This window comes from Gymnogyps californianus, chromosome 1, assembly GCF_018139145.2.
Source record: "Gymnogyps californianus isolate 813 chromosome 1, ASM1813914v2, whole genome shotgun sequence".
In the NCBI taxonomy this organism is placed as follows: Eukaryota; Metazoa; Chordata; class Aves; order Accipitriformes; family Cathartidae; genus Gymnogyps; species Gymnogyps californianus.
The window spans coordinates 92,086,551-92,109,952 of record NC_059471.1 but is presented as its reverse complement, the minus strand read 5'-3'; the positions used below and the strand labels follow the sequence as shown (position 1 = coordinate 92,109,952).

At 35.1% G+C, this 23,402-nt stretch overlaps 1 protein-coding gene across 2 annotated transcripts in view; it reads left to right on the top strand.

Moving 5' to 3' along the window:
- Window positions 1–23,402, top strand: part of DMD (dystrophin) — a 922,027-nt gene that overhangs the window by 83,373 nt on the left and 815,252 nt on the right. For both annotated transcript variants that reach the window (XM_050904429.1, XM_050904437.1), the window contains exons 5-7: window positions 12,266–12,454; window positions 13,181–13,362; window positions 20,426–20,576. In XM_050904429.1, coding sequence (XP_050760386.1) covers window positions 12,266–12,454; window positions 13,181–13,362; window positions 20,426–20,576 — 522 coding nt within the window. The remainder of the gene's footprint in view (window positions 1–12,265; window positions 12,455–13,180; window positions 13,363–20,425; window positions 20,577–23,402) is intronic.

Below are 23,402 nucleotides of genomic sequence, written 5' to 3'. Positions count from 1 at the left end.
GGCGCATAATCAGCAATGCCTGGATTCATTGCATACATGGCTCCCAGGTTGCAGATTACTCTTCTAAGTAAACCCAACTGGAAATATATTAGTGTGCTTATAAATAAAAGATTGAAAGAATATGCAACATGGAAGGTTTAATGCTTTTTAAGTGCTCTTTGTGTACGTAATTTTATTTTTTTACTTCAGTTTTTAAGCTCAGGCAGTTGGATGCAGTTTCCATTTTCATTTATCAATATTACTGGTTCTGTAACTGTAAAATAAACAAAATGTGTTAAAGCAATGACCTGATATATACTATGAGAATGTTTCCATAATTTGTATTATATTTCCCTGACAGATTTAGTTAAAATCAGTACAGTACCCACTGGTAGAGCCTCTGGGGAATCCAGAATGTTTGCTCCTTCTCATCTGTAAGTTCTTTTGAAATAGAGAGTCCCTCACAGTGATGAATTCAAATTAAAAAAAAAAAAAAAAAAATCAACCTTTATGTATACATTTCTACCTCTTCCATCCGCTTCTTCAAATCTATCACTGTCTTGCACCTAGATTCACCTAGCATAAAGTGAGTGCAAAATGTTTGTAGCAGCTATAAAGTTTATACTTTTCACTCCTTTGTTATTGGGGATTTTATATACCTTATCAATTTCTCGTTCTCATTAGTTCTTTACCTGTGTAGCTTGTAATTATAGCTTTTTTTCTTTTTTTTTCATTTTGTTACTTACAGTCACTTTTACTTATATCTTACATCTTTTTAAATTCTCTTCTTATTAAGCAAACAAGCAAGTAGCCATACAACAAGATGCTTCAGAAAATCAGGTTCTCTAACTTTTTCCTGGGGAAAGCTCTCTACTGCATACAGCCTTGTAATACTGCCAGTTCATGAGACTGTATAACTCTTCTGCTTCAAGTTCATAGGGTGTTTATAATGATAGGAGTTTTTGTAACTTCACCAAAAGGTAATGCTTTTGAGAAAACATTGTAGATTGGGTGTGTTTGCCTCATGTTGAATTAAAAACTTCAGACAAAGCAGTTAATCTGTTTCTGAAGACCAGATTAGGTAGCAATGAACTATTTTGTCTGTATTATAAATAACTGTCCATTTCTCGAAAAGTTCTCACACCTTCGTGTTCTTCAAGGGATTTTAAATTAGCCTGGGGATAATTGTTACTTCAGGAAAGGGTTCAAATTTAACCAAGTTATAAATCTCTGCAGAATCATAAATTTCCCCACTTTCAGGGTATCCTTGAATTTTAACAGCTAACACTATAGACACAGAGACATGAGACCTAAGAAGTAGAAACTAGAACCAGCTGCCAAGAAAAATGGGTTTAACCTGAAGGGTTAACAATGGTGAACAGATAAAACTGGAACAAGGATGGTTTGAAGTAGGTGGCTCAAAAATGCCACTTCAGAGGCAGTGACGGAGTTTAGAATTTGTACATTTTTGTTTTGGGCTGACAGTGACTATCTCGGAAACCAAATTGCGCATTTTATGTAGCACTGCCAAGAGATGGAATTCCTTTTATGAAAGTTTACTTTAAAAAATAAAAATAAAAATAAATCCATGAAAATCGCACACACAAACCAGGTTTGCCCTTTCTTAATGGAGTATTATTAGGGTTAACTGCCTAGAAGTAGAGAAACAGTAGAATTCAGGTTGCATGGAATATTGTAAATTCGGTGTCTTATATAGATATGTTGTGATAGAGCTTTTAATTACAGAACTGGTATCCTTATATCCTTCAGTGAACTGGATGAGCCTGTTGTAAAAGGAAGTCTGGACTGTGTGATAAAAGAGACTGTTGCTTTTGTGAAGACTGATTTGTTTACTGCAGAAGTTAGAAGGTAGACACAGAAAGGGTATCTCAAGCTCTTCCTGAATTGCCCACGACTGTATGGGCGAGGAGAGAGAAAGAGACAATTCAACTACTGCTATGCATCTTTTCCTTTCTCTCTTCCCTGCTTGTTGCATAGCTCTACTAACCTATTGCGTATCTCTCTTCTTCCATAGGTCAGCACTGCAGCTGAACACTTTTGTGAAAGGTGTTAAGTAAAGGAGCAGGGGATTGCAGAAAGACAATTCCATGATGTAAAACAGTTGAGTGCTGCTCAGGAATATTCTTTACCTCAATTACAGAGTTTCCCTCTGGGCAAAGTAATCTTTCAGAGGTGTTCCTGAGATCTGGGTGTGTTATGCGAGATGTTTAGGTCTAAACCAATGAAGCATTGAGCACTCGGATACAACTGAATTCACTGGGAAATATACTTTGAATTATACGTAAATTATTATATAGGACCCTGAGAAATCAGGCCTTATACACCATGAATCAGTGACCTTGAACTATTGTATATTTTGTCTTTCATTCCAACACATGTAAAATAAAAGGAATATCTGGATGCTGCTGAAGTTTTGGGACTATTGAAGGGGGGAGGAATCACCAAAACCCCCTATTGATTGAAAAAAAAAAAATCTGTATAAAAATAAGGCTTAGAGTTCAATGAGACAAGGATTTAGGTTTGTACACTGAACAATAACAGTAAAATACAATATTATATAGACCCTTATTGGATGCTGCCCATTCTGTGCACTGAATGAGATTAAGTCAATTTTAATACTTTTTTGGCCATTGATATTGTTGTATTTGTACTCCTTCATAGTCTTTTATGTAACTTTTTCCTCACGGTCCCTTCTGAGACATCGAGCCAAATGCTCAAGGCAATTTTCTGCTGGCAGGGAATGTTCTTCCTGTATGTCATATGCATTTGTTAACTGGTATCCCTTTATTCCAACAGATAATTAAGATCAAATTTATCGAGTGGTCCTCTTTTTTGATTTCTGCTGCTTTTTTATAGAAGTTCATCAATGAGCTTTAGTGAATAGTTCTCTCCAAGGACACATGGTGTGAAAAAAACCCACTATTTCAGAGCAGTGACAATATTTTTCTTTCAAATCATGATTTCTTTTTTCTGCATTCAGATTCTGCATATGCAGATGTGGATGGCTGCTGTCCTCGGCGTTATCATTTCATGAACCTTCAGTGATCTCCCTGAACACGTTAATGTTAATACTACTGAATTCCATTTATTTGGGGAACTTGATAACGAAGAATAGTAGTGGTAGCTCTAGTGAGTACCATACAGTGGACCATATTTCTCCCCTAATTAAGCAAAACTCTACGTTGATTTGCTGATGTGTTGAGTTGCTGATGTGTTTGCAATAGTAATTATGGTAAGGTCTCTTATAGAGACTGCTGGGAGGCTGCAGTGTGTGACCTTTTTTTATTCTTTTTTTAATTAAGTTGTAATTCCCCTAGCCAAGACAGGACTTAGAAAAGTTCCAGACAGTAGCTATCAACTGAACTATAGGCAAAAAGAGAATGTTGTTCTGTCGCATTTGTGTGTTTTGTAATAAAGACAGCTTTATCAGCTATTAAGGACAATATTATAAAACTGCTTTACATGTAAAAATTCTAAAGAATAAGGAATTATTTTCAGACTTTCCACTAGCAAAATTTAGTCAACGTTACTGCAGCTGGTTAATTGCTGTTTGTTGTACTCTGCTCTGCGATAGAGGGTTATTACTTCTGGCCAAAGATAGTAGAATAGACGTTAGTCTGCCTTTTTTCCTTTATCTATGAAATATATAATGGAAGTGCAACATTATTGTATAGTGGAGTTATAACTTGGAATTACAACAAAGTTTTTAACAGATTACTGCAGGGGAAGAGAACAAAGCCTCGTATGAAACAGATAATGTTCCTTGGTTTATGTTCAACTACTTCAGATAGCTGGAAAAATATAATGTGATCTCTTTACATCATTCTGTTTGGTTTTGGTTTTCCTAGTGTATTGGCTGATGAAGTTTGAAAGGTTGGAATAGTTATAAAGGATGCCCAGGTTCTTAAGGCTGACAATGTCTAATTCCAGCCAGAGGTATGTGTGTAAGGGGAGACTCAACCCACACACCTGTGCTCTTAATAAATCACAAGAATACTTCCCTTACTAAATAGAAAAAGTGATTTAAAAATCACTTTTTTTAAAGAGTTTTGAAAATTCTGAACAACTGTTCTCCCTTCCACTGTGTCTATGCAGGCTGGTTCTTGCTTCTGCCCTTTATTTCAGTCAGTTCTGTGGCTTTCTGCGTTTCAGCAAGTGGAACCAAGTATTCTCTTGTTCCTGGGCAGTTTCTCTTTTACTCAACTCCGAGGCTTGGCTTGTCTGGCTCCAAAGTCTGTGCTGTTACTCTAGCACATTCCGCACTGAGCTGTCTAGAGAACTTTCTGCCTGCGAGCAGGCTCAGTGGCTCATCAGGCAGAAGTAATGTTCTTTCATCCAAGGGCGTTCCACATAGCCCAGCCAGTCTTCATAATGCAATGTAATACAATAGTCAAAAAAGTAAGCATGCAGTTAATGTCTGTCACATATGGTCAGACCAATGTTGGTGTGCAGCTCATATGTGAGCAGAGCAAACCTATAGCTGCCTGGTCCTGACTGCACAGGTGCACTCTTAAGTCTTTGTGTAGTAAGACATTCTTCCCTACAAGCAGGAGTTGCCTATGCAGAGAGCTTTCAAAATCTTTTCCTTTGCACTGTGGAGTGTAGGGATGATTGTGATAGCTATTAAACTGGTTTGAGCATTATTTGGGGTGAGAGGACAAGGATTCTTAAAGCAGTCATTGCGAATTACTGAGACATTGAAACAGTATGGAAACAGGCCTAAGAAATAATTTTCAGACATACAAGAAAAGCACGTCTCCTTAGAAAAGAAGGAAAAAAAGGCGTGTTGCTCTGGCAGAGATTAGCCCTCAGGTAAAGTGACAGTAGGAAAAGAAGCGCTATCTTGGTAGCGTGAGGAACAAAAGTCTTACGGAGTGAATAAAAGATTTGAATACCTGAAATACTGAAGAAAATTTGAAGCTTAATGAAGGTAATAAGGAAGGAGGGAACAAGTATATGCATGTACAACTGATAGGAACTGTCAAGGTTACTCTTCTGTTAGGTGCAGGTAGGAGAAACAGATTCTCATAAAGCCAGTGAGGAGAGAGAATATGATAATCAGTCAGATGACTGACATAATCAAAATAAAAGATGTTATGGGATAATACTGATTTTGCTGACAGCAATAGCAGAAGTCAGAGAGAATATAAAACAAAAGAAAGGAAGAGATAGCAACAACTAAACAGGATGCTGAAAAGAGAAGGCTACTTTTCCTTCCAGAATGATGGAGCCATAAATACACATTTGCAGTTTTTTGAACCATAAGGCTGTAGAATTCATAATGAAGTGTATAGGAAAATGAAAAAAGCTTGATTTTTGTTTTTGTTTGTTTAACTTTATACTCTTGGCCTGCATTTCTGTAGTCTTAATCTTGAAATCTCCAGTTGTATTTTAGCAAAATAGCTTTTGATATCTGTTTCTCCATTTGTCTGTCTGTTGCCAGAGAGAAAAGGAATAAAGTCTGTGTTTGTTTCTCAATCCCCTATATGACATGCTAAAGGAATAATTCAATATTTTTTTGGATAGTCCATTTGTATTTCTTTTGGTTAAGACATAATTAACCTTTCTCCATCCCATTTTTCTGTTTATACATTTAATGGCTTTTCTGCTCATGGAGATTTTTAGAATACAATTTAATTAAGAACACAGAACATTTAAAAGGTCTTTGTCAGAACAGTGTACTTTAAAGTGGCTGTTACTTAAGTCCTTATTACATTTAGAATGTACATTTTAAAAATTAAAATTAAATAAATGTGACTATTATCTATTCCATCTTGAGTATTTTTCATGCTACTGCATGATACCGTGATCACAATTCAAATTTTAAGGTGGACTGATCATCATCAATGGATAAAATTACCTTTTCCTTTTTTTATGTACGTAACAGTATAAAACACAATAGACATTTGTCAAGGGAGCTGAATCTGCTGATCTGGGGTTATGCACCTTGTTGGTAGAACTACTGGCAACAGGCCCCAGGCTTCTTGACCTGTGATATACTTTCAGGACCCTGTTACCATTTACTACTGGAGAGTTCTGTGAAAAGTCATTAGTTAATACTGAAAATTTATCCTAGGGTGAAAATTTCACCTTTCTTTATGTGAAGAGTATTCTTATTTATGTGTTATGTAGCAACCAAATGACCTCACAGTCTACTGTGTGACATGACAGCACCTGAAATATATGTCCTTTTAGAATGTGCCTTGTTCTTGGATCAGAAAAGGGGAGGGTTGAAGAATGGTGGGTAGACTAGGCATTTCAACAGGAAGAAATCATAATTTTGTTGTAGGTGTATGGTGAAAGTAATTCTGTTCAGTCACAGTCAGTTGATTTACACATCCACATCAAGCCATATTACTGCTTGGAGCCATGATTCTTAATTGCTTGAATAAGAAGTGCCTTCCTTTGAGAGGCAAGTACTGTGTGTCTTGTCATCAGTAATACTTCAAACAGCAATACATTTTATAGTCAGAACAAAAAACTCAATATAATTAAAACCCTTAAATAAACATAGGCTGAAAAAATTCCCTAGAGAGTTAATAAAACCAGTGTGTTTTGATACGCTTTGTGGAAAAAAGGATCAAGCAGCTACTAACCAAAACCTGCTTTGATATTTTTTCCAAGTATGGATGTGTTGAAGAAAGCAAGCTAAGTAGAAAATCTTTTTGTGAACCACTGACTTACTTGACCATGTATGTAAAATGAAACAGTTTTTAAATTGTTGGAAAATTCAATCATTCCTAGGTAGCTGGCAGCCTTGGTTCCTGTCTCTTAACTCTTAATACTATCTTACCTGTCCTTGCAGTTCCCAGTCTTGGTTTCCTTCCCAACCCGGTTGCTTCCAGTTTTTTCACTTGCTTTCAGTTGACTTAAGCCAACTTCTACACTCCATATCCCAAGGTGCAAAATTTTCCTTTAATGCCAGTAAATTCTTTGTCTTTTTCAGTCTTTATTTGTACCAACTGGACCTAATAGAGTAGTTGAAGAGATTAGTTTTCCTTTACCCCTTTCTTGTCATTTTCTTTCCTTTGTAATGTACTTTCATCCATACTGCCTGGCTCTGGATTTTTTCCTTTCAAAGTGCACGTTGCCTAAGCTCTATTGATTTTTAATGAACTAAATAATAATCTGCTGCATCTCAAAACTGCAGTTGCAAGGACAGGCCAATTCATCCAGGTGGAAACATCTGCAGTACAAATGGAACCACTGAGAAAATCAGGTACTAAAAATCTGGGTTGTCTCAACTGAGCAAGCAAAACCTGCAATTTTTCAGATTTATAAGGCCAAACCTGGGTGGATTTTCATCTGAATAGCAAAAAAAAGCATCTTCCTGACCGAAGACGTTTTCATTCACAAAGGCAGTTTTGAAATCCTTAATAAAATGAAAATGCCAGCCTCATTTAGAACAAGGAAATAGCTAACATTATAATAACAAACAGTCTGACCAATGTATCTTCTTAGTTTTATTACCAGAAATGACTGAACTATTCTGTCTGACGTTATCTGTTAAGAAAAGTCTTGATTATTGCAAAGAACATTTTAGCATTTAACATTTTAACAGTTATAATTTGGTAATTTTAAAGACACATAAAATATGATTTTGTAATAAGAAACTTGGAGGAACTGAAAGAATAAGCAGTGGTATCAGTCTTACCTGGTAGGAGGCATAGTTAGAGGGTAAATAATGTGTGCTGCTTTCTGAGGCTGTAATCCTGCAAAGGGAGTTTTCAAAATGAGAAAACTACTCTGGACTTAAATTTGCCTTTACTGAAAAAATGTTTCTTTAAAATTTTATGTCTCTGAGTTTTAAAGCTCTAAATGTCTAGAGCCAGATTCTGCATCTTTTACAGTGAGTCAGGCAGTTTCTGAAGGAAGAAAATATATAATGTAAATAAGAGTGGTGGAATGAACCCTAAATCTTTACTGCAAAACTACTTTCTAAAACTGCCGAACTAATTTCTAAAAACACAGAAGCAGTCTTTGTGAACTAATAGAAACATTCTTGGAAAATTTACTAACATGTGTCCAATCCTTCTCCTCCCTTTAGGAACATAATGCGATAGTAGGTGAGGAACACTTCCTCCCCTCACTTTCTTACCCTGAAGCAGCTGCAAGCTCGTGGTTTAAGCTCTGTGAATTAATTCATACAGCTGCCAGGCATACTTCATTTTTCCAGGCTTCTGAAGGTCAAAGGCTTTTTATTTTCTCTCCTTATACTTTAAATTAAAGCTTAAGAGTCCTTGAGGTCTTCCAGCCCCCACACCCCAGCAGAAGATGGTGAAGTGCGTAAAAATTCAAATTCCCATCTTTTCATCTAGATATAATACTTCTATGTACTGCAGCAAAGAAAAAAAGATATTCTAGAGGACAACATATGGGTCCAGAGCATTTTTTTTCTTCTACGTCAGTCCATAATAACAACCAGGACTATTTTCCATGCAAAAATGGCTGGCCATTTTTCAAAATAGTCTGTGAGCTGACTGGCTGACTGATTCCTAGCTAGATGTGATACAGTCTTCATCAAACAACTGAATTTTTCATGTCATTTTTCCCTTTAACATTTGTGTCATCATGCATGCGTGGTTATTCAGTAGATAACTCTCTGTAAATGTTTTGCTTTGACTGAACCCAATCAACTTTATTTTGCATAATCATTCAATACTTTATTAAGAATAGTTTTTGATTCAAGAAGGACACTGCATGCATATTTAAGCAGCTTTTTTTCCTAAGTATAGCCTTCCTAGCAATATATGGCTATAACAATTTAACTTCAGCATGTCGTAATTGTTTTTCATTCTCTTAAAAATTATGTTTAGAAACAGTCATCACAACTTATATTAGATGTCTCTGTTAATAACTCTATGTCTTTGTTCTTAATGTAGTATATGCAATACCTTAAAATTCTACCTTTTCTCAGTATTTTAGGAATTCTGAAAAGATTTCATATAAATTCAGAAATGAGGACACTCACAGGAGGTGTTGGTTTTGTATTGTTTGTTTCTTTTTTAAAAGGATTTGCCTACCATTATAATTTATAAAATTCAGGTTTTTCATTATTGTTTGTGTTATGTGGATTATTTCCGTGTGGATTATTCTTGGTGCTGTAGGATCAGCATATTTAAATTTGGTTTCTATTATGGGATGAATAAACGTTATGTAGATGAATATTACTTTGAGACACTTTTTTGTTTGTTTTTGCTTTTTAATACAAAGTGTGTGGCATAGGCTTTAGGTCAGTAGTTGTCCTCTTCCAAGTGTGAATATTTAACTTAGTGTTTGATGCTCCATTTACAGCTGAGCCAACAGTCTGAATTTCTGCTGATTTGAGTAGTTGTTTTTCATTCCGTATGCAGGATGAGCAAGGATGTACGGTTATCTTTCAGAGAGCTAACAGCACTGACAGAAGTAGTGAAGATAGAGTGTAACAGTGGATTTTAAAATATATGTGTTTTGTCAAGTCAAAACCAACTGTTGACTGTGAGGCACATTTTTTATGTTTGTAGACTTTTTACAATGTGAATATTCTCCGCTTATGTAGATTCAGATCAAGGTGGCCATTGCTCTACTCTGGCTTGTTAACAGAGAATGTGCTTAAAGATGCAGAAGGAAATTTAGCACAATTTTGAAAGTGTGTAACTATGGCTTGATTTTATCAATGAAATCAGTGAGGATGATTTGGTTTAATTCATTTGATGATCCCAGGGGGTCCCTGAATATGTCACTGTCAAATCTGAATGCAAATGCTCTGCATGCTCAATACACTTTAGAATAACAAGATGCTACTACTATTTCGGCTTCTGATGATTATTCTCTTTATTTTATTTTTTCTTTTCCCCAAAATGCATGGGGAAAGAGAAGGCATAATGATCTAGTGACTTTATTAGGCCTCAGCAGTTGAGAATTATTCAATTGTGCTATGCATAAAGGAATATTTTCTTCTTTTTTTAACTATTTATACTTCAAACACAGATGATACCCATTCCTCTGCTTTGTCACCTCATGACTGATCCCAACTCTCTGCTGGCAGTGGTGCTGTAAGATTTGAGGGAAGGTAGAAAAGTTGTTGTTTCCTCTCTACCAAATATAAGGATTACCGACGCCATTCCACAAAGTCCTTTGTTTATACTTCCTCTAGCCCTTTTCTGATTTCCGTATGTCAGAAAATGGCCATTTTTTGAATGAGAACATACTTTGGAATACCTGCCAAGAAACTCTTTTTGTTTCCATTTACGTTAGAGTGTTTGCTTTTCTTTACCCTTCTTCAAGAGTTATTATTATGGATCAGAAGTTAGTCTGCACCATTTTGCCGTTGAAGGTCATGAGTCCAAGATTTTTCAATGCAATTCCATATAATATTTGTGATAGCATGAGAGAAAACGGTGAAAATGCTGGTCAACATGACTAGGGAAAATTATACTGAGTAGTCATTCATCAGAAAAAGAGTTGTTAGGGGGTGCTTAGTTAAACACTTGTCAAATATGAGACAATAGTCTGTATCAGATCTAGAGAAAGAAGGATTTTCAGATGGAGACTTTTCAAACAAATAGATGGCAGAGATCATCACAGATCTCTGCAAACATGATACCCCTAGTCTCACTCAGCTGTTACAGCATCTTTTTTTTCTCCAGTGTATCTAATGTGGATATATTCTGTGAAGTATTGTTATAGAAAGAAAAAAAATCATTACATATGCAAAAGCAATGATAAAGTTATCCCTTTCCACAGTAGACTGTATACTACAAAAAACTGTCTTGCTGCAGAAATGTGATGTGGTTGGGTGTAATTTCTTACTACAGTTTATACTACTTAAAATCTGGAGTTGCACACAATTCAAATATTAATTTGTGCAGCAGGAATATATGTTGAACATTTTCTGTGCTTCATTGTTTGTATTTCTGTAAGATAGTACTTCCTTTAAACCAAAAAAACCAAACTATCAAGTTCATCAGATTTCCAAGCCTGGTTTTCTGATGCACATTTAGTTACTGAACATTGTTTTTCACACATAAGTGGCGATGAAGTTATGACTGGTGTTTTAGCTAGCCTAACACACATATGACAGAGGGATTCATGTAAATTGCATGTGATTATTAGATCTATACAATTCAGAATGAATTTGTTGTTGTGAAAGTGAAGATTGAAAAATTAATTTTAAGTGATCACATTATATCCATTACACTTCCTGCTTTCAGTTCTGGTGATAAACTTTGACTTTCTGTCCTAAACTACAATGAAAGACTTCAGAAGCTGCTTTGAGTGTTTTATTGGCACAAGTATGTCAGTAGAGACAATTTCTGCCAACTATAAAAACATTAAGTGCCTTGGTATCATTTTTTATAAAAGCATAAACATATTTTTATGTAAATAGCTTGTTTTTATACTAACTTGCTAGCAAAGTAGCTAAATTTCTTCAGAACTTTTTGAAAAATTTATGGAATGATATCTTCTGTAGCAAACCTGTATTTCCTGCTTCTGTTTTGTCCTTGTCTTCTGCTATTATACTAATCAGTAAATACTTGTTGATTTCTCTTGACTTTAAGCAGTAGAACAGAAGTGTGAATTCTGTGCTTATAAGAGTTACCTGGCTTCTAAAGAATGAATATAAGGGTGGCCTTTGTGGGAAAGAGAAATCAACAGTAATGCACTTTTGTTTGTTTTTGAAAAGTTATGATTTCAAATGAGATTTCTGAGTTTTTTCAACTTTCTAGGATGGTTTTCACAAAATGGGTGTCTATGGATTGCTCAAGCCTAGCATTGCATGTAGTGTAAAGGGTTGGGTTTTATATTGTGTTTTCCATAGATTTTCTGCAATGTCAGCATGCAACTTGCTGCTTTTTTGATATAATTTCACTAGCTACTGTGGGAAATAAATTTCTCTCTCATTTCCAAGAGAAAATACTTAAACAAGAAACAGTAAACTAGAAATGAAAAATCAGAGTATTTATTGAAAAACATGTATAACAGCACTCTACAGGTATAATTTAAATATTGTCACTATTCAGAATAACTTGGTAGGAATTTTTAATTCTGGTGTAAAATATCTAATTTAATATGAGGGTTTTTTTATTTCCCTCAGTCTTAAATGAGCTTGGTCAATTAACTGATTTTATACTAATAAGTACTTCCACACATTAGCTATCTGATATTTTTTTGTTTTATAAGAAGGTGGGTTTTTATACAAGACAATGGCATTCTATTTATTCCTTTGTAGGACTGTCTGAGCAGATGCTATTTGCACTACTCTTAAAATTTTGATTTTGATCAGTTTTTAGAAACTGTTGAAGAAAAGACATTTAGCACTGTGCGGATGGGGTCTGAAATGGATCTTGAAAACTACCAAACTGCTTTAGAAGAAGTGCTCACATGGCTTCTCTCTGCTGAAGATGCATTACAAGCACAAGGAGATATATCCAATGATGTAGAAGTTGTTAAAGAACAATTTCACACCCATGAGGTATATGTTTATACTAATCCTTCAGTAGTCATTTATCTGCTTGTATCCCATAATAAGGTAAAAAATACAAACCAAAGATTTTTCTAGTTTATTTTATTCCTTTTTCTTGTTTTTTAATTTTGATTTGGAGAATTGAAAGGTAGTACTGGAGACTGTGCCCTAGAATCATAGAATCATTTAGGTTGGAAAAGACCCTTAAGATCATCCAGCCATAAACCTAACACCGCCAAGTCTGCCACTAAACCATGTCCCTAAGTGCCATGTCTACACGTCTTTTAAATATCTCCAGGGATGGTGACTCAACCACTTCCCTGGGCAGCCTGTTCCAATGCTTGACAACCCTGTCAGTGAAGAAATTTTTCCTAATATCCAATCAAAACCTCCCCTGGCGCAACTTGAGGCCGTTTCCTCTTGTCCTATCACTTGTTACCCGGCAAAAGAGACTGACACCCACCTCACTACAACCTCTTTTTGGGTAGTTGTAGGGAGCGATAAGGTCTCCCCTCAGCCTCCTCTTCTCCAGACTAAACAACTTTTTGCCCTACGCAAAAAGTGAAAGTGTTCATTTCTGTTTTGTGTTGCAAGGTTTGGGGAGGGGGTTGAAAAAATAAAAAGCAAAGTTGAAAATCATGTTTGGAAAGTGGTGGAATTGAAGATATTTCTCCAAAGTCTGTTCTTTCCTTCCAAAGATTCAAACTTAAAGCTGGATTTTATTTTTACTGTCAGGGTTTTATGATGGAGTTAACAGCTCACCAAGGACGTGTTGGCAATGTTTTGCAAGCTGGAAGTCAACTTCTAACAATTGGAAAACTTTCAGATGATGAAGAGAATGAAATCCAAGAACAAATGAATCTACTTAATTCGCGATGGGAAAGTCTCAGGGTAGCAAGTATGGAAAAACAAAGCAAGTAAGTAATGTGACAGGTAAAATAATATATAAGAAGTTTGATGGAAACAATCCTGAACTTGACTAACAGTTGGGATTGTCTTTCACTTCACTGTGAACAAAACTCCACCTCAGATCTTTTTTAACCTGAAATTTGATGTGTAATGACTTTGAAGCTTGCATGTTGTTTTGAGACTGGAAGCCGCACAAATCAGCAGCTGTCAACAACTTGGACACTAATAACACTTTAACCAAAATTTATATAATCTACCTCACTTTTTTCTGATTGTTTCAATAAGTATCACACAGTATTTAGCTACAAAGGAGAGAATCTTTGCTGAGATACAAAAGCAAAAGGGAAACAAATCTTTAAGACCTGTAAAGCTTGATCCCATAAAAATAGTAAGTGGGAGCTTTGCTTTCTGGGAAATATTGTCATGGTTTTATCTGAGGACAAATTACACTATTCAAAAAAGAGCATGTCCTATAGCTTAAGGTAGAAATACAAGTAAAAGTAGAAAAATAATCTATTAATCAGTCACATTAGTCTTTGAAGCATTTTTAAGATTTTTATGTCTTATTTTGAAATTCTTATTTACATAGTGCTATCTAGAATAGGAAACACCATAAAGGTAAGAGCTTGTGATTGTGCCACAGTGGAGTGATTCATTTTGCAGGATACAGAGTGGTTAAACCAGGAAAGTTATTGAAGGTGTTTTTTGTGTGAGTTGCCTTCTTTATCTTAAGAAAATGTCTGTTACTTACCTGATCTTTCACATTTCTTTTCCTCAGCCTCTCCTGTTTTTTTCATTTTATGTGGATACTTTTAATCCCTGTCTGATATAATAACTCCATTTCAAACTCATGTGACTGGGTCTTCCTTTGTCATGAGGAATTTCGTACACCTAATGGCCTTTCTGTAAAGGGGACCAATGGTGAAGTTTCCCAACTGTCATACTAAGTCAAATCCAGTGGAAATTTTAAAATTAACTGAATGTCACTAGGAGCTTCTTTATAGCTAAACAGTATTAATTACTGAAGGATGTAGCTGTTCTCTACAGTAAAAATAAATGCTGTTGCAAACAACCTGAATCTGAGATCCCTGGTGGCATTTTAGGGACTTTGAACTAGGTAGACTCATTAAAATCTTTCTGCTGAAGTCTTAATTTTTCTCTCAGAAAATCCCAGTGAACATGTACTAAGTTAGAAACTCTTCTGTCTGTTCCTTCAGTACAGCTGGAGAGTGACCCCTTTTGTGAATGTGATTTTAATAAAAGCTGAATATCTCTAGTAGTCAGACCAATGGTCTAGCCCAGCATCCTGACAGTAACAGAAGAAGAAAAGACAAGCTTTAGGGGAGATACATGATCTCCTGAACCAGCATCTTTGCCATTGGTGGAGAACAAATATTGGGCTGTGTGGGCCCATTGCTCTGGAAAGCAAATACTGGGCTGTATGGATCATTGCTTTGATCTAATACTGCATGTCTTATGTTATGAAGTTCTCCATAGAACTCTCCTGATGTCAAGTTGTTTTCAGCTGAGGTAACTTCCTGAGATGGAAGCAGTTTTGTGTATTTGATAACCTGCTATTGATTTTTTTTTTCTTCCATCTATTTATTCAATATCCCCTTGGACCTGTTAGCATCCATGGCATCCTTTGGCAGTGAATTCCACAGGCCTCTTACCCAGTATGAGTGCTACTTTTTTGAGGAATGGCTTCTTTTTCTTTGTCAGTGGTAGCTTAAGTGATTCCCTCTAGTTACTATGTTAGAAGTGAGGGTCAACTGTGTATATCTTTCCTTACTCTCTCCATAAATATATATATTTGGTTATTTGTCTTGCTCTTCTTTGAGCTTTTTCTAGTTCTACCTTATCTTTTTGGAGTTGAGGGGACCAGAATTGCCCACAATATTAAAGGGCAAACTGTGATTTTTCAACAATTGCATAACATTGCTCTCTTTCTTTGCAATATGTTCTTAGTAATTCCAAACATTTGTTTTCTTTTCAGCTTGCTGAGTATTGAGATCGTTTTCTTTGTTCTATCTTTCTTTGACAGTCTATAAAATTGTTGATGGGTTTCAGATGTTTCAACCTAACTTCCTCCAGCTTTATTGTTTTCTTGGAGAGAAGACGCTACGATGCTTTACTGTAGGCAGTTTTTATTTGCCATATTTATTTTCATTTAAATCAACACATGCAAGTAGCAACCTCACCTCTATGAGTGGTATTGTGTCTACTAAAATGTCCTTTGACACCAGTTGTTAAACTTATCTCACAGATGCAGCTGTAGGTCATTGCTTGCGGAATTGAATGGTCTAGTATCTTCTGAAGCATGTCATATTCGGGTAATATGAAATCAGTAGAAGACAAAGTAATAAGGGCTTCACAGAGAATGTTGTGCTACTATTTAATTTCTTATACAAAAAGTCCTGTGATAAATTCAATGAAGTTTGGGTTAGGGCAAGAGAAAATGTCTCAGGAGTGATGTACTTAGATATGGCTAATTTTGACATATTGGGTCAAACCCCTGTGTTTCAAGCACCAGCTGGAGGATTATGAACAGCTTTCATATCACAATGTAGTATATTCCTGGGTTATTATACACAATTTAAACTCTCAGGATCTATCTTCTACTTCATCTTAAAACATAATCTTCTGAGCACATTGCTGTAATTTAGTCTTTAAGGCAACAATGACATGTTTATCCAAACAAAGATGGTTCTTGTGAAGATGAGAACAGCAAGGCTGTCTGTCCTCTGTTGTAATGGTAATAGGAAATGTAACAAAAGGTAGCACACTTTACGGCACAGGAGAAACAAAAGCAAGCAATCAACAGAAAAAGATATACTGGTAAAGGATACTATAAAAATGAAAGGGTCTTGTGATAAGTGATTTAGGAGGTCAGAATATCAGAGGAAGTTTGGAACACAGCAATGCCTTTGTGTAAAAGAAGCCCAAATTGGATTTCCCATGTATTCACTATGTATTGAAAGTATTTGACTCTTCTCGCAAACAATACATTAGCATGCTGAAGGAAAACAGCCTGTTCTTTCATTTCTTCCTCCTGCCCTTCCACAAATAGGGTTCTCTACAATAAAGCATCTCAGAGTGATAAATATACTACTGGAGAGGAAAAATTAATGCAATTTACCACTTTATGGAGAATTCCACAACTATTAAAACACATTGAAATCAATGGAAAAGTATTTAGTATTTGAAACTTATGAGGGCCATACCATAAACAAAGATTATGATCATTTCCTGAGGTATATAAAGAAGTACTAAAACCTCTATCAGATGTTTATAGAAGTAATTTGAAAACCAGGAAGTACCTGGAGAATGGGAAGAAACAAGAAACATTCTTTTGCTTAAGAATCAACTGTCATTAAATTATTTTCTGTGATTATTTCATTTTCAAGTTTATGCTCCTTGCTTCAGAATGATATCAATATTCTATATAGTAAGTATTCGTTTCATCATATCTTGGTTTCCTTAAATCAAATTCTCTTTGCTTTAGCAGGTTTTCTATACCATTTATTTCATTTATTGCTAAAAAGATATCTCTAGGATGAAGCATTGTATTTAATGTTTATAATAACTTGGTTTAGAACATCAAGTAAGACAATAAAATACACGCTTGAAAGTGAAGAAGGACTGAGTTAGATCTGAGATAGCTAATCCCTTGTGAACCATGGGTTGTAATAAAGCAGGGTATCAGCTTCTTGTACTCTATCCGTAAAGAGAGAGCTTAGAGTGGAAAAGACACTACATGTATCTTCTGGTCATTTTGATCAATAATTAACACATGATTTCCAGTAAAAAACCCTGAAATCATAGTACATCACGAAGATCCATGACACTCTGTTCTCAGTAAAAAACCTTGAGAGAGATAATACAGAAAAATATTACTGTTTGGTAGCTCCTATGTAGAGATTTGGATTAATGGAGCCCTTCCCATTTCTTGGAACCATTTTTTTTCTTCAGTGTCTCAAGTTCTGTTCAAGTTTCAGTTCCTGCTCATAGTTGTTCCTGTGATTTGTTTTCTTTGGTCCTTTACTTCCAAGAGCTGCCAACTGGAGTCTTTAAAAATTATTACTGTTTCTAGAAAGTAACATAGCTTCACAGAGCTCCAAGTGTAACACCCAATACTATCTCAGTGCCATCTGGGACCAGTGAGATACCATCCAAGAAACAGTTGTAACTAAAACTTTATTTCAAAAAAAACCTTTAATTTTTAAAAATTTGTTTGCAAGTCTTTATTTCCATAAAGCTGGCTCATCTCAGTGTTTGCCTGCAGTTTCTCCCTTTTTCTGTATCCACTGCTCTGCATTAGAAGATACGCTTCATGTCCACGTACTCCTCAGGATTCCTTTGGTCACTGCTTGCACTCTTTGTTTCACAGACTGCCTTTCACATTTTCTTGCCATTACCACTCCTGTTTCAAAAGACTCTGGTTTGCCTTGTCTTCCTATGGTTATTACTAAAACTTGATTATTTCTGTTTCAGAAGTCCTCAGCCATTTTTTTTTTCATCTATCCAGATGCAAGTGATAATCCTGAGATAAATGATTAGTGTTGTTGGCTGCCCTAAGGAAAAAAAAGTACAAACAGCTTTTTTTTGTAACAGCTAAGTTTTTATGATTAAAATACCCAAGTCATAGGAATTTTTTAATAATTCCATTTGCACCCATCTGAAAATATCTCATTCGTTCTTGTTGCCTGTTACTTTTGGGGTATTTGAAGTCTATGTGTTTGTGTTATCTGGTTAAACTTCTGTTTGATAAAAAATAATGGATCCTTATTTAACAAAGATTTACCAATACTGAATTTAGTATTTGCATAAAAATGATAAAGTTTATTTTGAGAAGGTCTTTCATCTAATGTCCTGTTCTTTTTAAAGCAAAGGCCATTTCAGGGACAGAAAGAGAGTACCAGAGTGATGGAGGTTCAGTTAGATTTAGTGCTGGAATTCCATCAGCCAATCAGTCCCCAGCCTGTATCATTCCAGGGGTTCTTCCTTCTCAGGTGCAGGACTTTGCATTTGTCCTTGTTGAATGTCATAAGGTTCCTCTTGGCCTGTCCCTCTAGCCTGTCTAGGTCGTTCTAAATGGCAGCTCTGCCCTCGGTGTAAAATTTGACAGTTAGTATATACACAGGATTCAGAGTATTTTGCATACCTAAATTTATAGGTGATCCCAAGGATTGCTTCTAAACTGAGGATTAGTATCTAAGAATGGAGTATGAGTTAGCTGAGATACATACAAAGAAAGCATTGAATAGCACTGGAAACTTAGTGATTTCTTTTTACAATATGAGTTAATACTGTGTATGCAGTACTTTTTTGTAACTATATAAATAGCAAATAGTAATTATATAAATATTTCATCAGAGACCAAACATTTGGCTCATTTTGAGAAGATTCAAAACTGGAAGGAATTTCCCCCCCCCCCCCCCCCCCCAAAAAAGGTAGGGAATAAAATAAATAACAACCAACAATAGAATTACTGAAGTTTCAGACATATGCCTTAAAATATGAACAGGCTACAAACGCGATACGGGATTTCACATATTATATCTGCATGACATTGACAGATATTAAATCCTGGTAGTTCAGAAGAATTTAAATGTGTACCAAAAAGTAATTATCTACATGTTCAATCCAATCTTCTGTGGTGATTAGTTTGAAAACTATTAGATGTGTCTGGGAAAATACAGAATGATGTTTACTTTGGACATATTTAGACATGGATTTTCAAAATTATACACTTCTGGGTTTGTTCAAACTGTCTTGGGAAAATCCAAAATTGTTTGGACAAACTCAGAAGTACTTGCTTTACTTGAACATACCTTGAAATTGTGACAGAAAGCTGCATGTTTGGATTTGTGCAAGCATTTCTTAAGTTGCCTAACTGTTCATGGCCAAGACCTCTTGCTCTTCTCTGGAGCAGTGTGCTCACATTGCACTTCTGCCAGTCTGCAGTTCTGCAGGTGCTGTGGGAGAAAACGTACTTATGCTTTGTTCATTTAAAATATCCTTGAGGGGGAAATGTCAGTGTGAAGTTGGGCAATTCCAGGTGCTGTTGGTCACAGAGAGACAAAATTTACAATAGCTTTCTAATTTGGGCTACATTTTCAAGAAGCCAACAAGAAGCCAACTGAGAAACAAGTAGAGTAGAGTAGGACTGTGCCGTCTTTCTTACACGGCAGTTTTCTCCAATCTGCAAGTTAAACTCAGATTTTCAGATCTCCAAGATGAGTTCTGAAAGTAGCTAACAAACTTTTTGCTGCAAGAGTTGTGCTTGAGATGTAAGTGACACACTATAACATACAATGGTTTCACCAAGCTCAGTGTGACTGAGGACAGTGACTTTAGTCTGTCAAATCTAAGTAAAGTTAAAAATTCTATGTTATGTGAAAGATGGGTAATACAAATAACTACTTGTAATTCCATCACTCAGCAATAATTTACACATTATTTTAAAAATACTTTTTATAAGATGATTTTTTTTAGGAAAGTTTGGAGAATTTCCAAAGATGGCAAGTATAAGTGAAGGATTTGTAATGGATTTCTGGACAGACAATTTTGGAGCTATCAAAATACTTTGTTTAGGCAAAACTGAAGTATTTCCTGTTTAATTCTCCAGAGCATTTTCCAATGAATAACTGAAAATTTAATAATCTCTTCTCTTCTGTTTAATATCCTAAATTTGAGGGACCCTGGTAAGTACAGCTGTCTGAGCACTTTTCAAAATACTTGTAGTACACAATACAAGCTTTAAGAAACCAAATAGTAGAAATTTTGAACTTCCAAACAGCTCTAATAGAAATGCAACTGGAGGCCAAAACTTTAACAGACAGTATATTATACGCAGTACTCTGGTTCTAAAAAAAAAGGTTTCAAAACAGTTTGCCTAATTCAAAACTGTTTCAACAAATTTTCAGTTACCTGTTTGAAAGTATGTTTTTTTAATTCTGGCTTGAGATGTAGCCTCATGAAAATCAGTTAAGAGTATACAGGGCAGATATTTCTGCCTGTTGTTTTCTTTCATGTATAAATTGGAATTATTGTTTCTTTGTTTTACAGTTTACATAAAATCCTGATGGATCTGCAGAATCAGCAGCTAGCCCAGTTAGCTGACTGGCTGACAAAAACAGAGGAAAGGACAAAGAAAATCGATTCGGAGCTCTTAGGTCCAGATCTAGAGGACCTAAAGCGTCAAGTAGAAGAGCATAAGGTATGCTATGGTATGCTTCCAAAGGTATAAAAACCAAATTGAGTGTCTGACATTTTAAAAGCTCTACTGCTGTCATTAGAACATAGCAAAGTAATATGGAATCTCGGTTTAATATTGATTGTTTTGTACAATTAACAAGCTTTTGTAGAGTTGTTTTATCACAACTCTGACTTTTATCCTGATATAAAAAAATAAATTACTTCCTTTTTAAATACAAACAATATACTAGAATATGAGGCAACTGTAACATCCTTTCATTACACAGTGCAATAAGAATATATCAGATTTTTTAATACCTGTGTTTTCTTCTTTTGCGTGTTGCATTTTTTTTTCTTTGCGTGCTGTAGTAGCAATGATGCAATAGTCATAATTAGACTGCACAATCTTGTTAGGACTCCTGGGACTCTGAATATGTAACTGTACAGCACTATAAAATAGACTCTAGTTTCTAACTGTAGAAAATACTTTTTAGTAATGTAATTAATGAAAAATAACAAACTAATAAATGGAGTGTAAGAGAGAATTTGGCCAAATTTTTTCCACGTTCATGAGGGTAGTTCTTTAATTGGAAGAATTAAGAATTAAAAAGAGAGAGACTGTATAATTTGTGTAATAGCTTTGTTTCATTTACTGGATTAAATTGTCTGGCTTCATATGAATTTAAATTTTAAAATATTTAGATATATATCCATGACACATGGTGATGATGATAGGAAGACACAGAAAAGTATAGAAAACAGAGATGATTTGTGAGGTCATGGAGATTTACTGTGATAACTTGTTAATGTTTCTACATCAGTGCTTCAAAGCAGTTCAGTTCCATAGTATCTTGAGAGATTTTAACATTTGATGCTTGATAGCCTGTGTCAGTGCTAGTCCAGGTTCTAGAGGGCAGATCATCCTGAAAAACAATTCAAACTGAAACCAGCTTTTACAGTTTTTTAAAAAAGAGGTCAAAAGCTACAAAAGACTGCATGATCCACTTCTGTGTTAAAGATGATTTTTCTGCATTCTGATTAAGGAGTGCTGCTGAAGAAGAATACAAATTCTATGCCTACTGCTGCTATTTGTGCTATCTGTGCTTGCTCTGTGAGGAGACAATGCTTTTCAGTATGCAGGTTTGCTAGCTAAGCATATATTCTGACGTTAAATTTTCTTTTTTTTTAAAAGACAGCAGGTACTTATGAAATGATAATTAGAGAAAGAAACCTGAAAGATTTTGAATACGAGTACTAAGACTTGAATAACTTTATTCCTATTTCTATGCATTTTGTATTTGACTACTAAAGTAAAATGTAATCCTTTTATTTACACAATCTTTTTATGCTGTTTCTTTCGTATTGAGAAAAATGGGTATTTAGCTTGTATTTGAATATTCTGAATGAAGACATGCAGAAATCTCTCTCTCCCGCATACTAGTTCTTCATTCTTGGTGTGATGAGTTAGTCAACATTATTTATTTGTGTGTATTACTTTTCAAGTCTATTTTCTGTACAAGAGACGATTTAGCTAATAAGGCGGAAAGAAAATGTTTTGCTTTTAACTTTGAATAGAATTCTATTCATGTATAGTTTGTCTTATTTGTAAGTCAGAGCAAGATGTTTTCCACTCTTTCAAGTATTGTGTGAAAGTTTCAGATAATTTTATTATATATTGTATGCAGCAAAGCTACCTTCTATAACAAGGGTTAAAACAATGGAATTTTAACAGCACAGTTTTTGCTTCACTATTAAATAAGCAAACAAAAAAGCAAAAACCAACACCCCCCCTAATTTTTCTTAGTCTCACATGACTCTGGACATCTCAGAAACAAAGTTGTATAAATTGATGGGAGGAACCAGAAGTTAGAAGATATAAAAGGCAATAATCATTTCAAATTAAACAGACTTCAGCAAAGATGATAGGTTTGGTTTGTTGTCATCCTGTCTCTCTCTCCTCTTTACCTTTATCATTTTGACTTTCCTTCTTTATCTGTTCATGAGTAACTACTTTTCACTCTATTTATTTCATGTTATTGATCCCCCTTTGACTTACAACTTCGATACATCTGATTTCTTTTATTCTACTTTTTTCTCAATGATGTCTCAAAATATTGGTCTTGAGTTCTTGTCACTAACACTTCAGTTTCTCTGCTGGGTCCTATAACAAAAAAAATAATCATTCAGTAATAGGTATTGGAAGTAGCACCCATCACTGAGACCAGAGAAAGCACACAACATTCTTTCCAGCATGCTACTTCATGCTACTTCAGTAGTATATGAGGTTAATATCTTGATAGTACAGAAAATTTTCTGAGTGGACTGAAATAGAGGTGAACTCTAGAATATTTTATGTCATTAGCAAGGTACACAGTCCTGGTAAGAAGTCTGGCATAGTCAATATATTTTGGAGTAATAGTCAAACATTTCAGTAAAGAACTATTGGTCTTTGCAGCAGTATTTTATGTATTTTGTCTGCTGTTGCAAGTATCCCTTCTTTATAATTTTATAGAGGGAGAAAGCTGCTTTTCAATAAAAATCTGAGGACTACTGAGCTTTCTAAGCAGAATACTATATCAGAAATTTTATAATTAAGCAAAAATGTGTTTTTAATTGAACTGATTTTATTATTCCACATTATTATTATACAATTTATAGTTAGTAGATTTTATAGTTCAATTAACTTTCTGGAAAAGTCTAAGCTGCTTAGGTATTTGTACTTTTTCTGGAAGGCTGAGCCTTTTTATTTTTTATGAAAATGTCAGAAACTATGGAAAATTTTTTAGTGTTAGGATTTTTCAGTGCTTCAAATTAATTGTAAAGGTAAAATGGGACACTTCCTAACTGT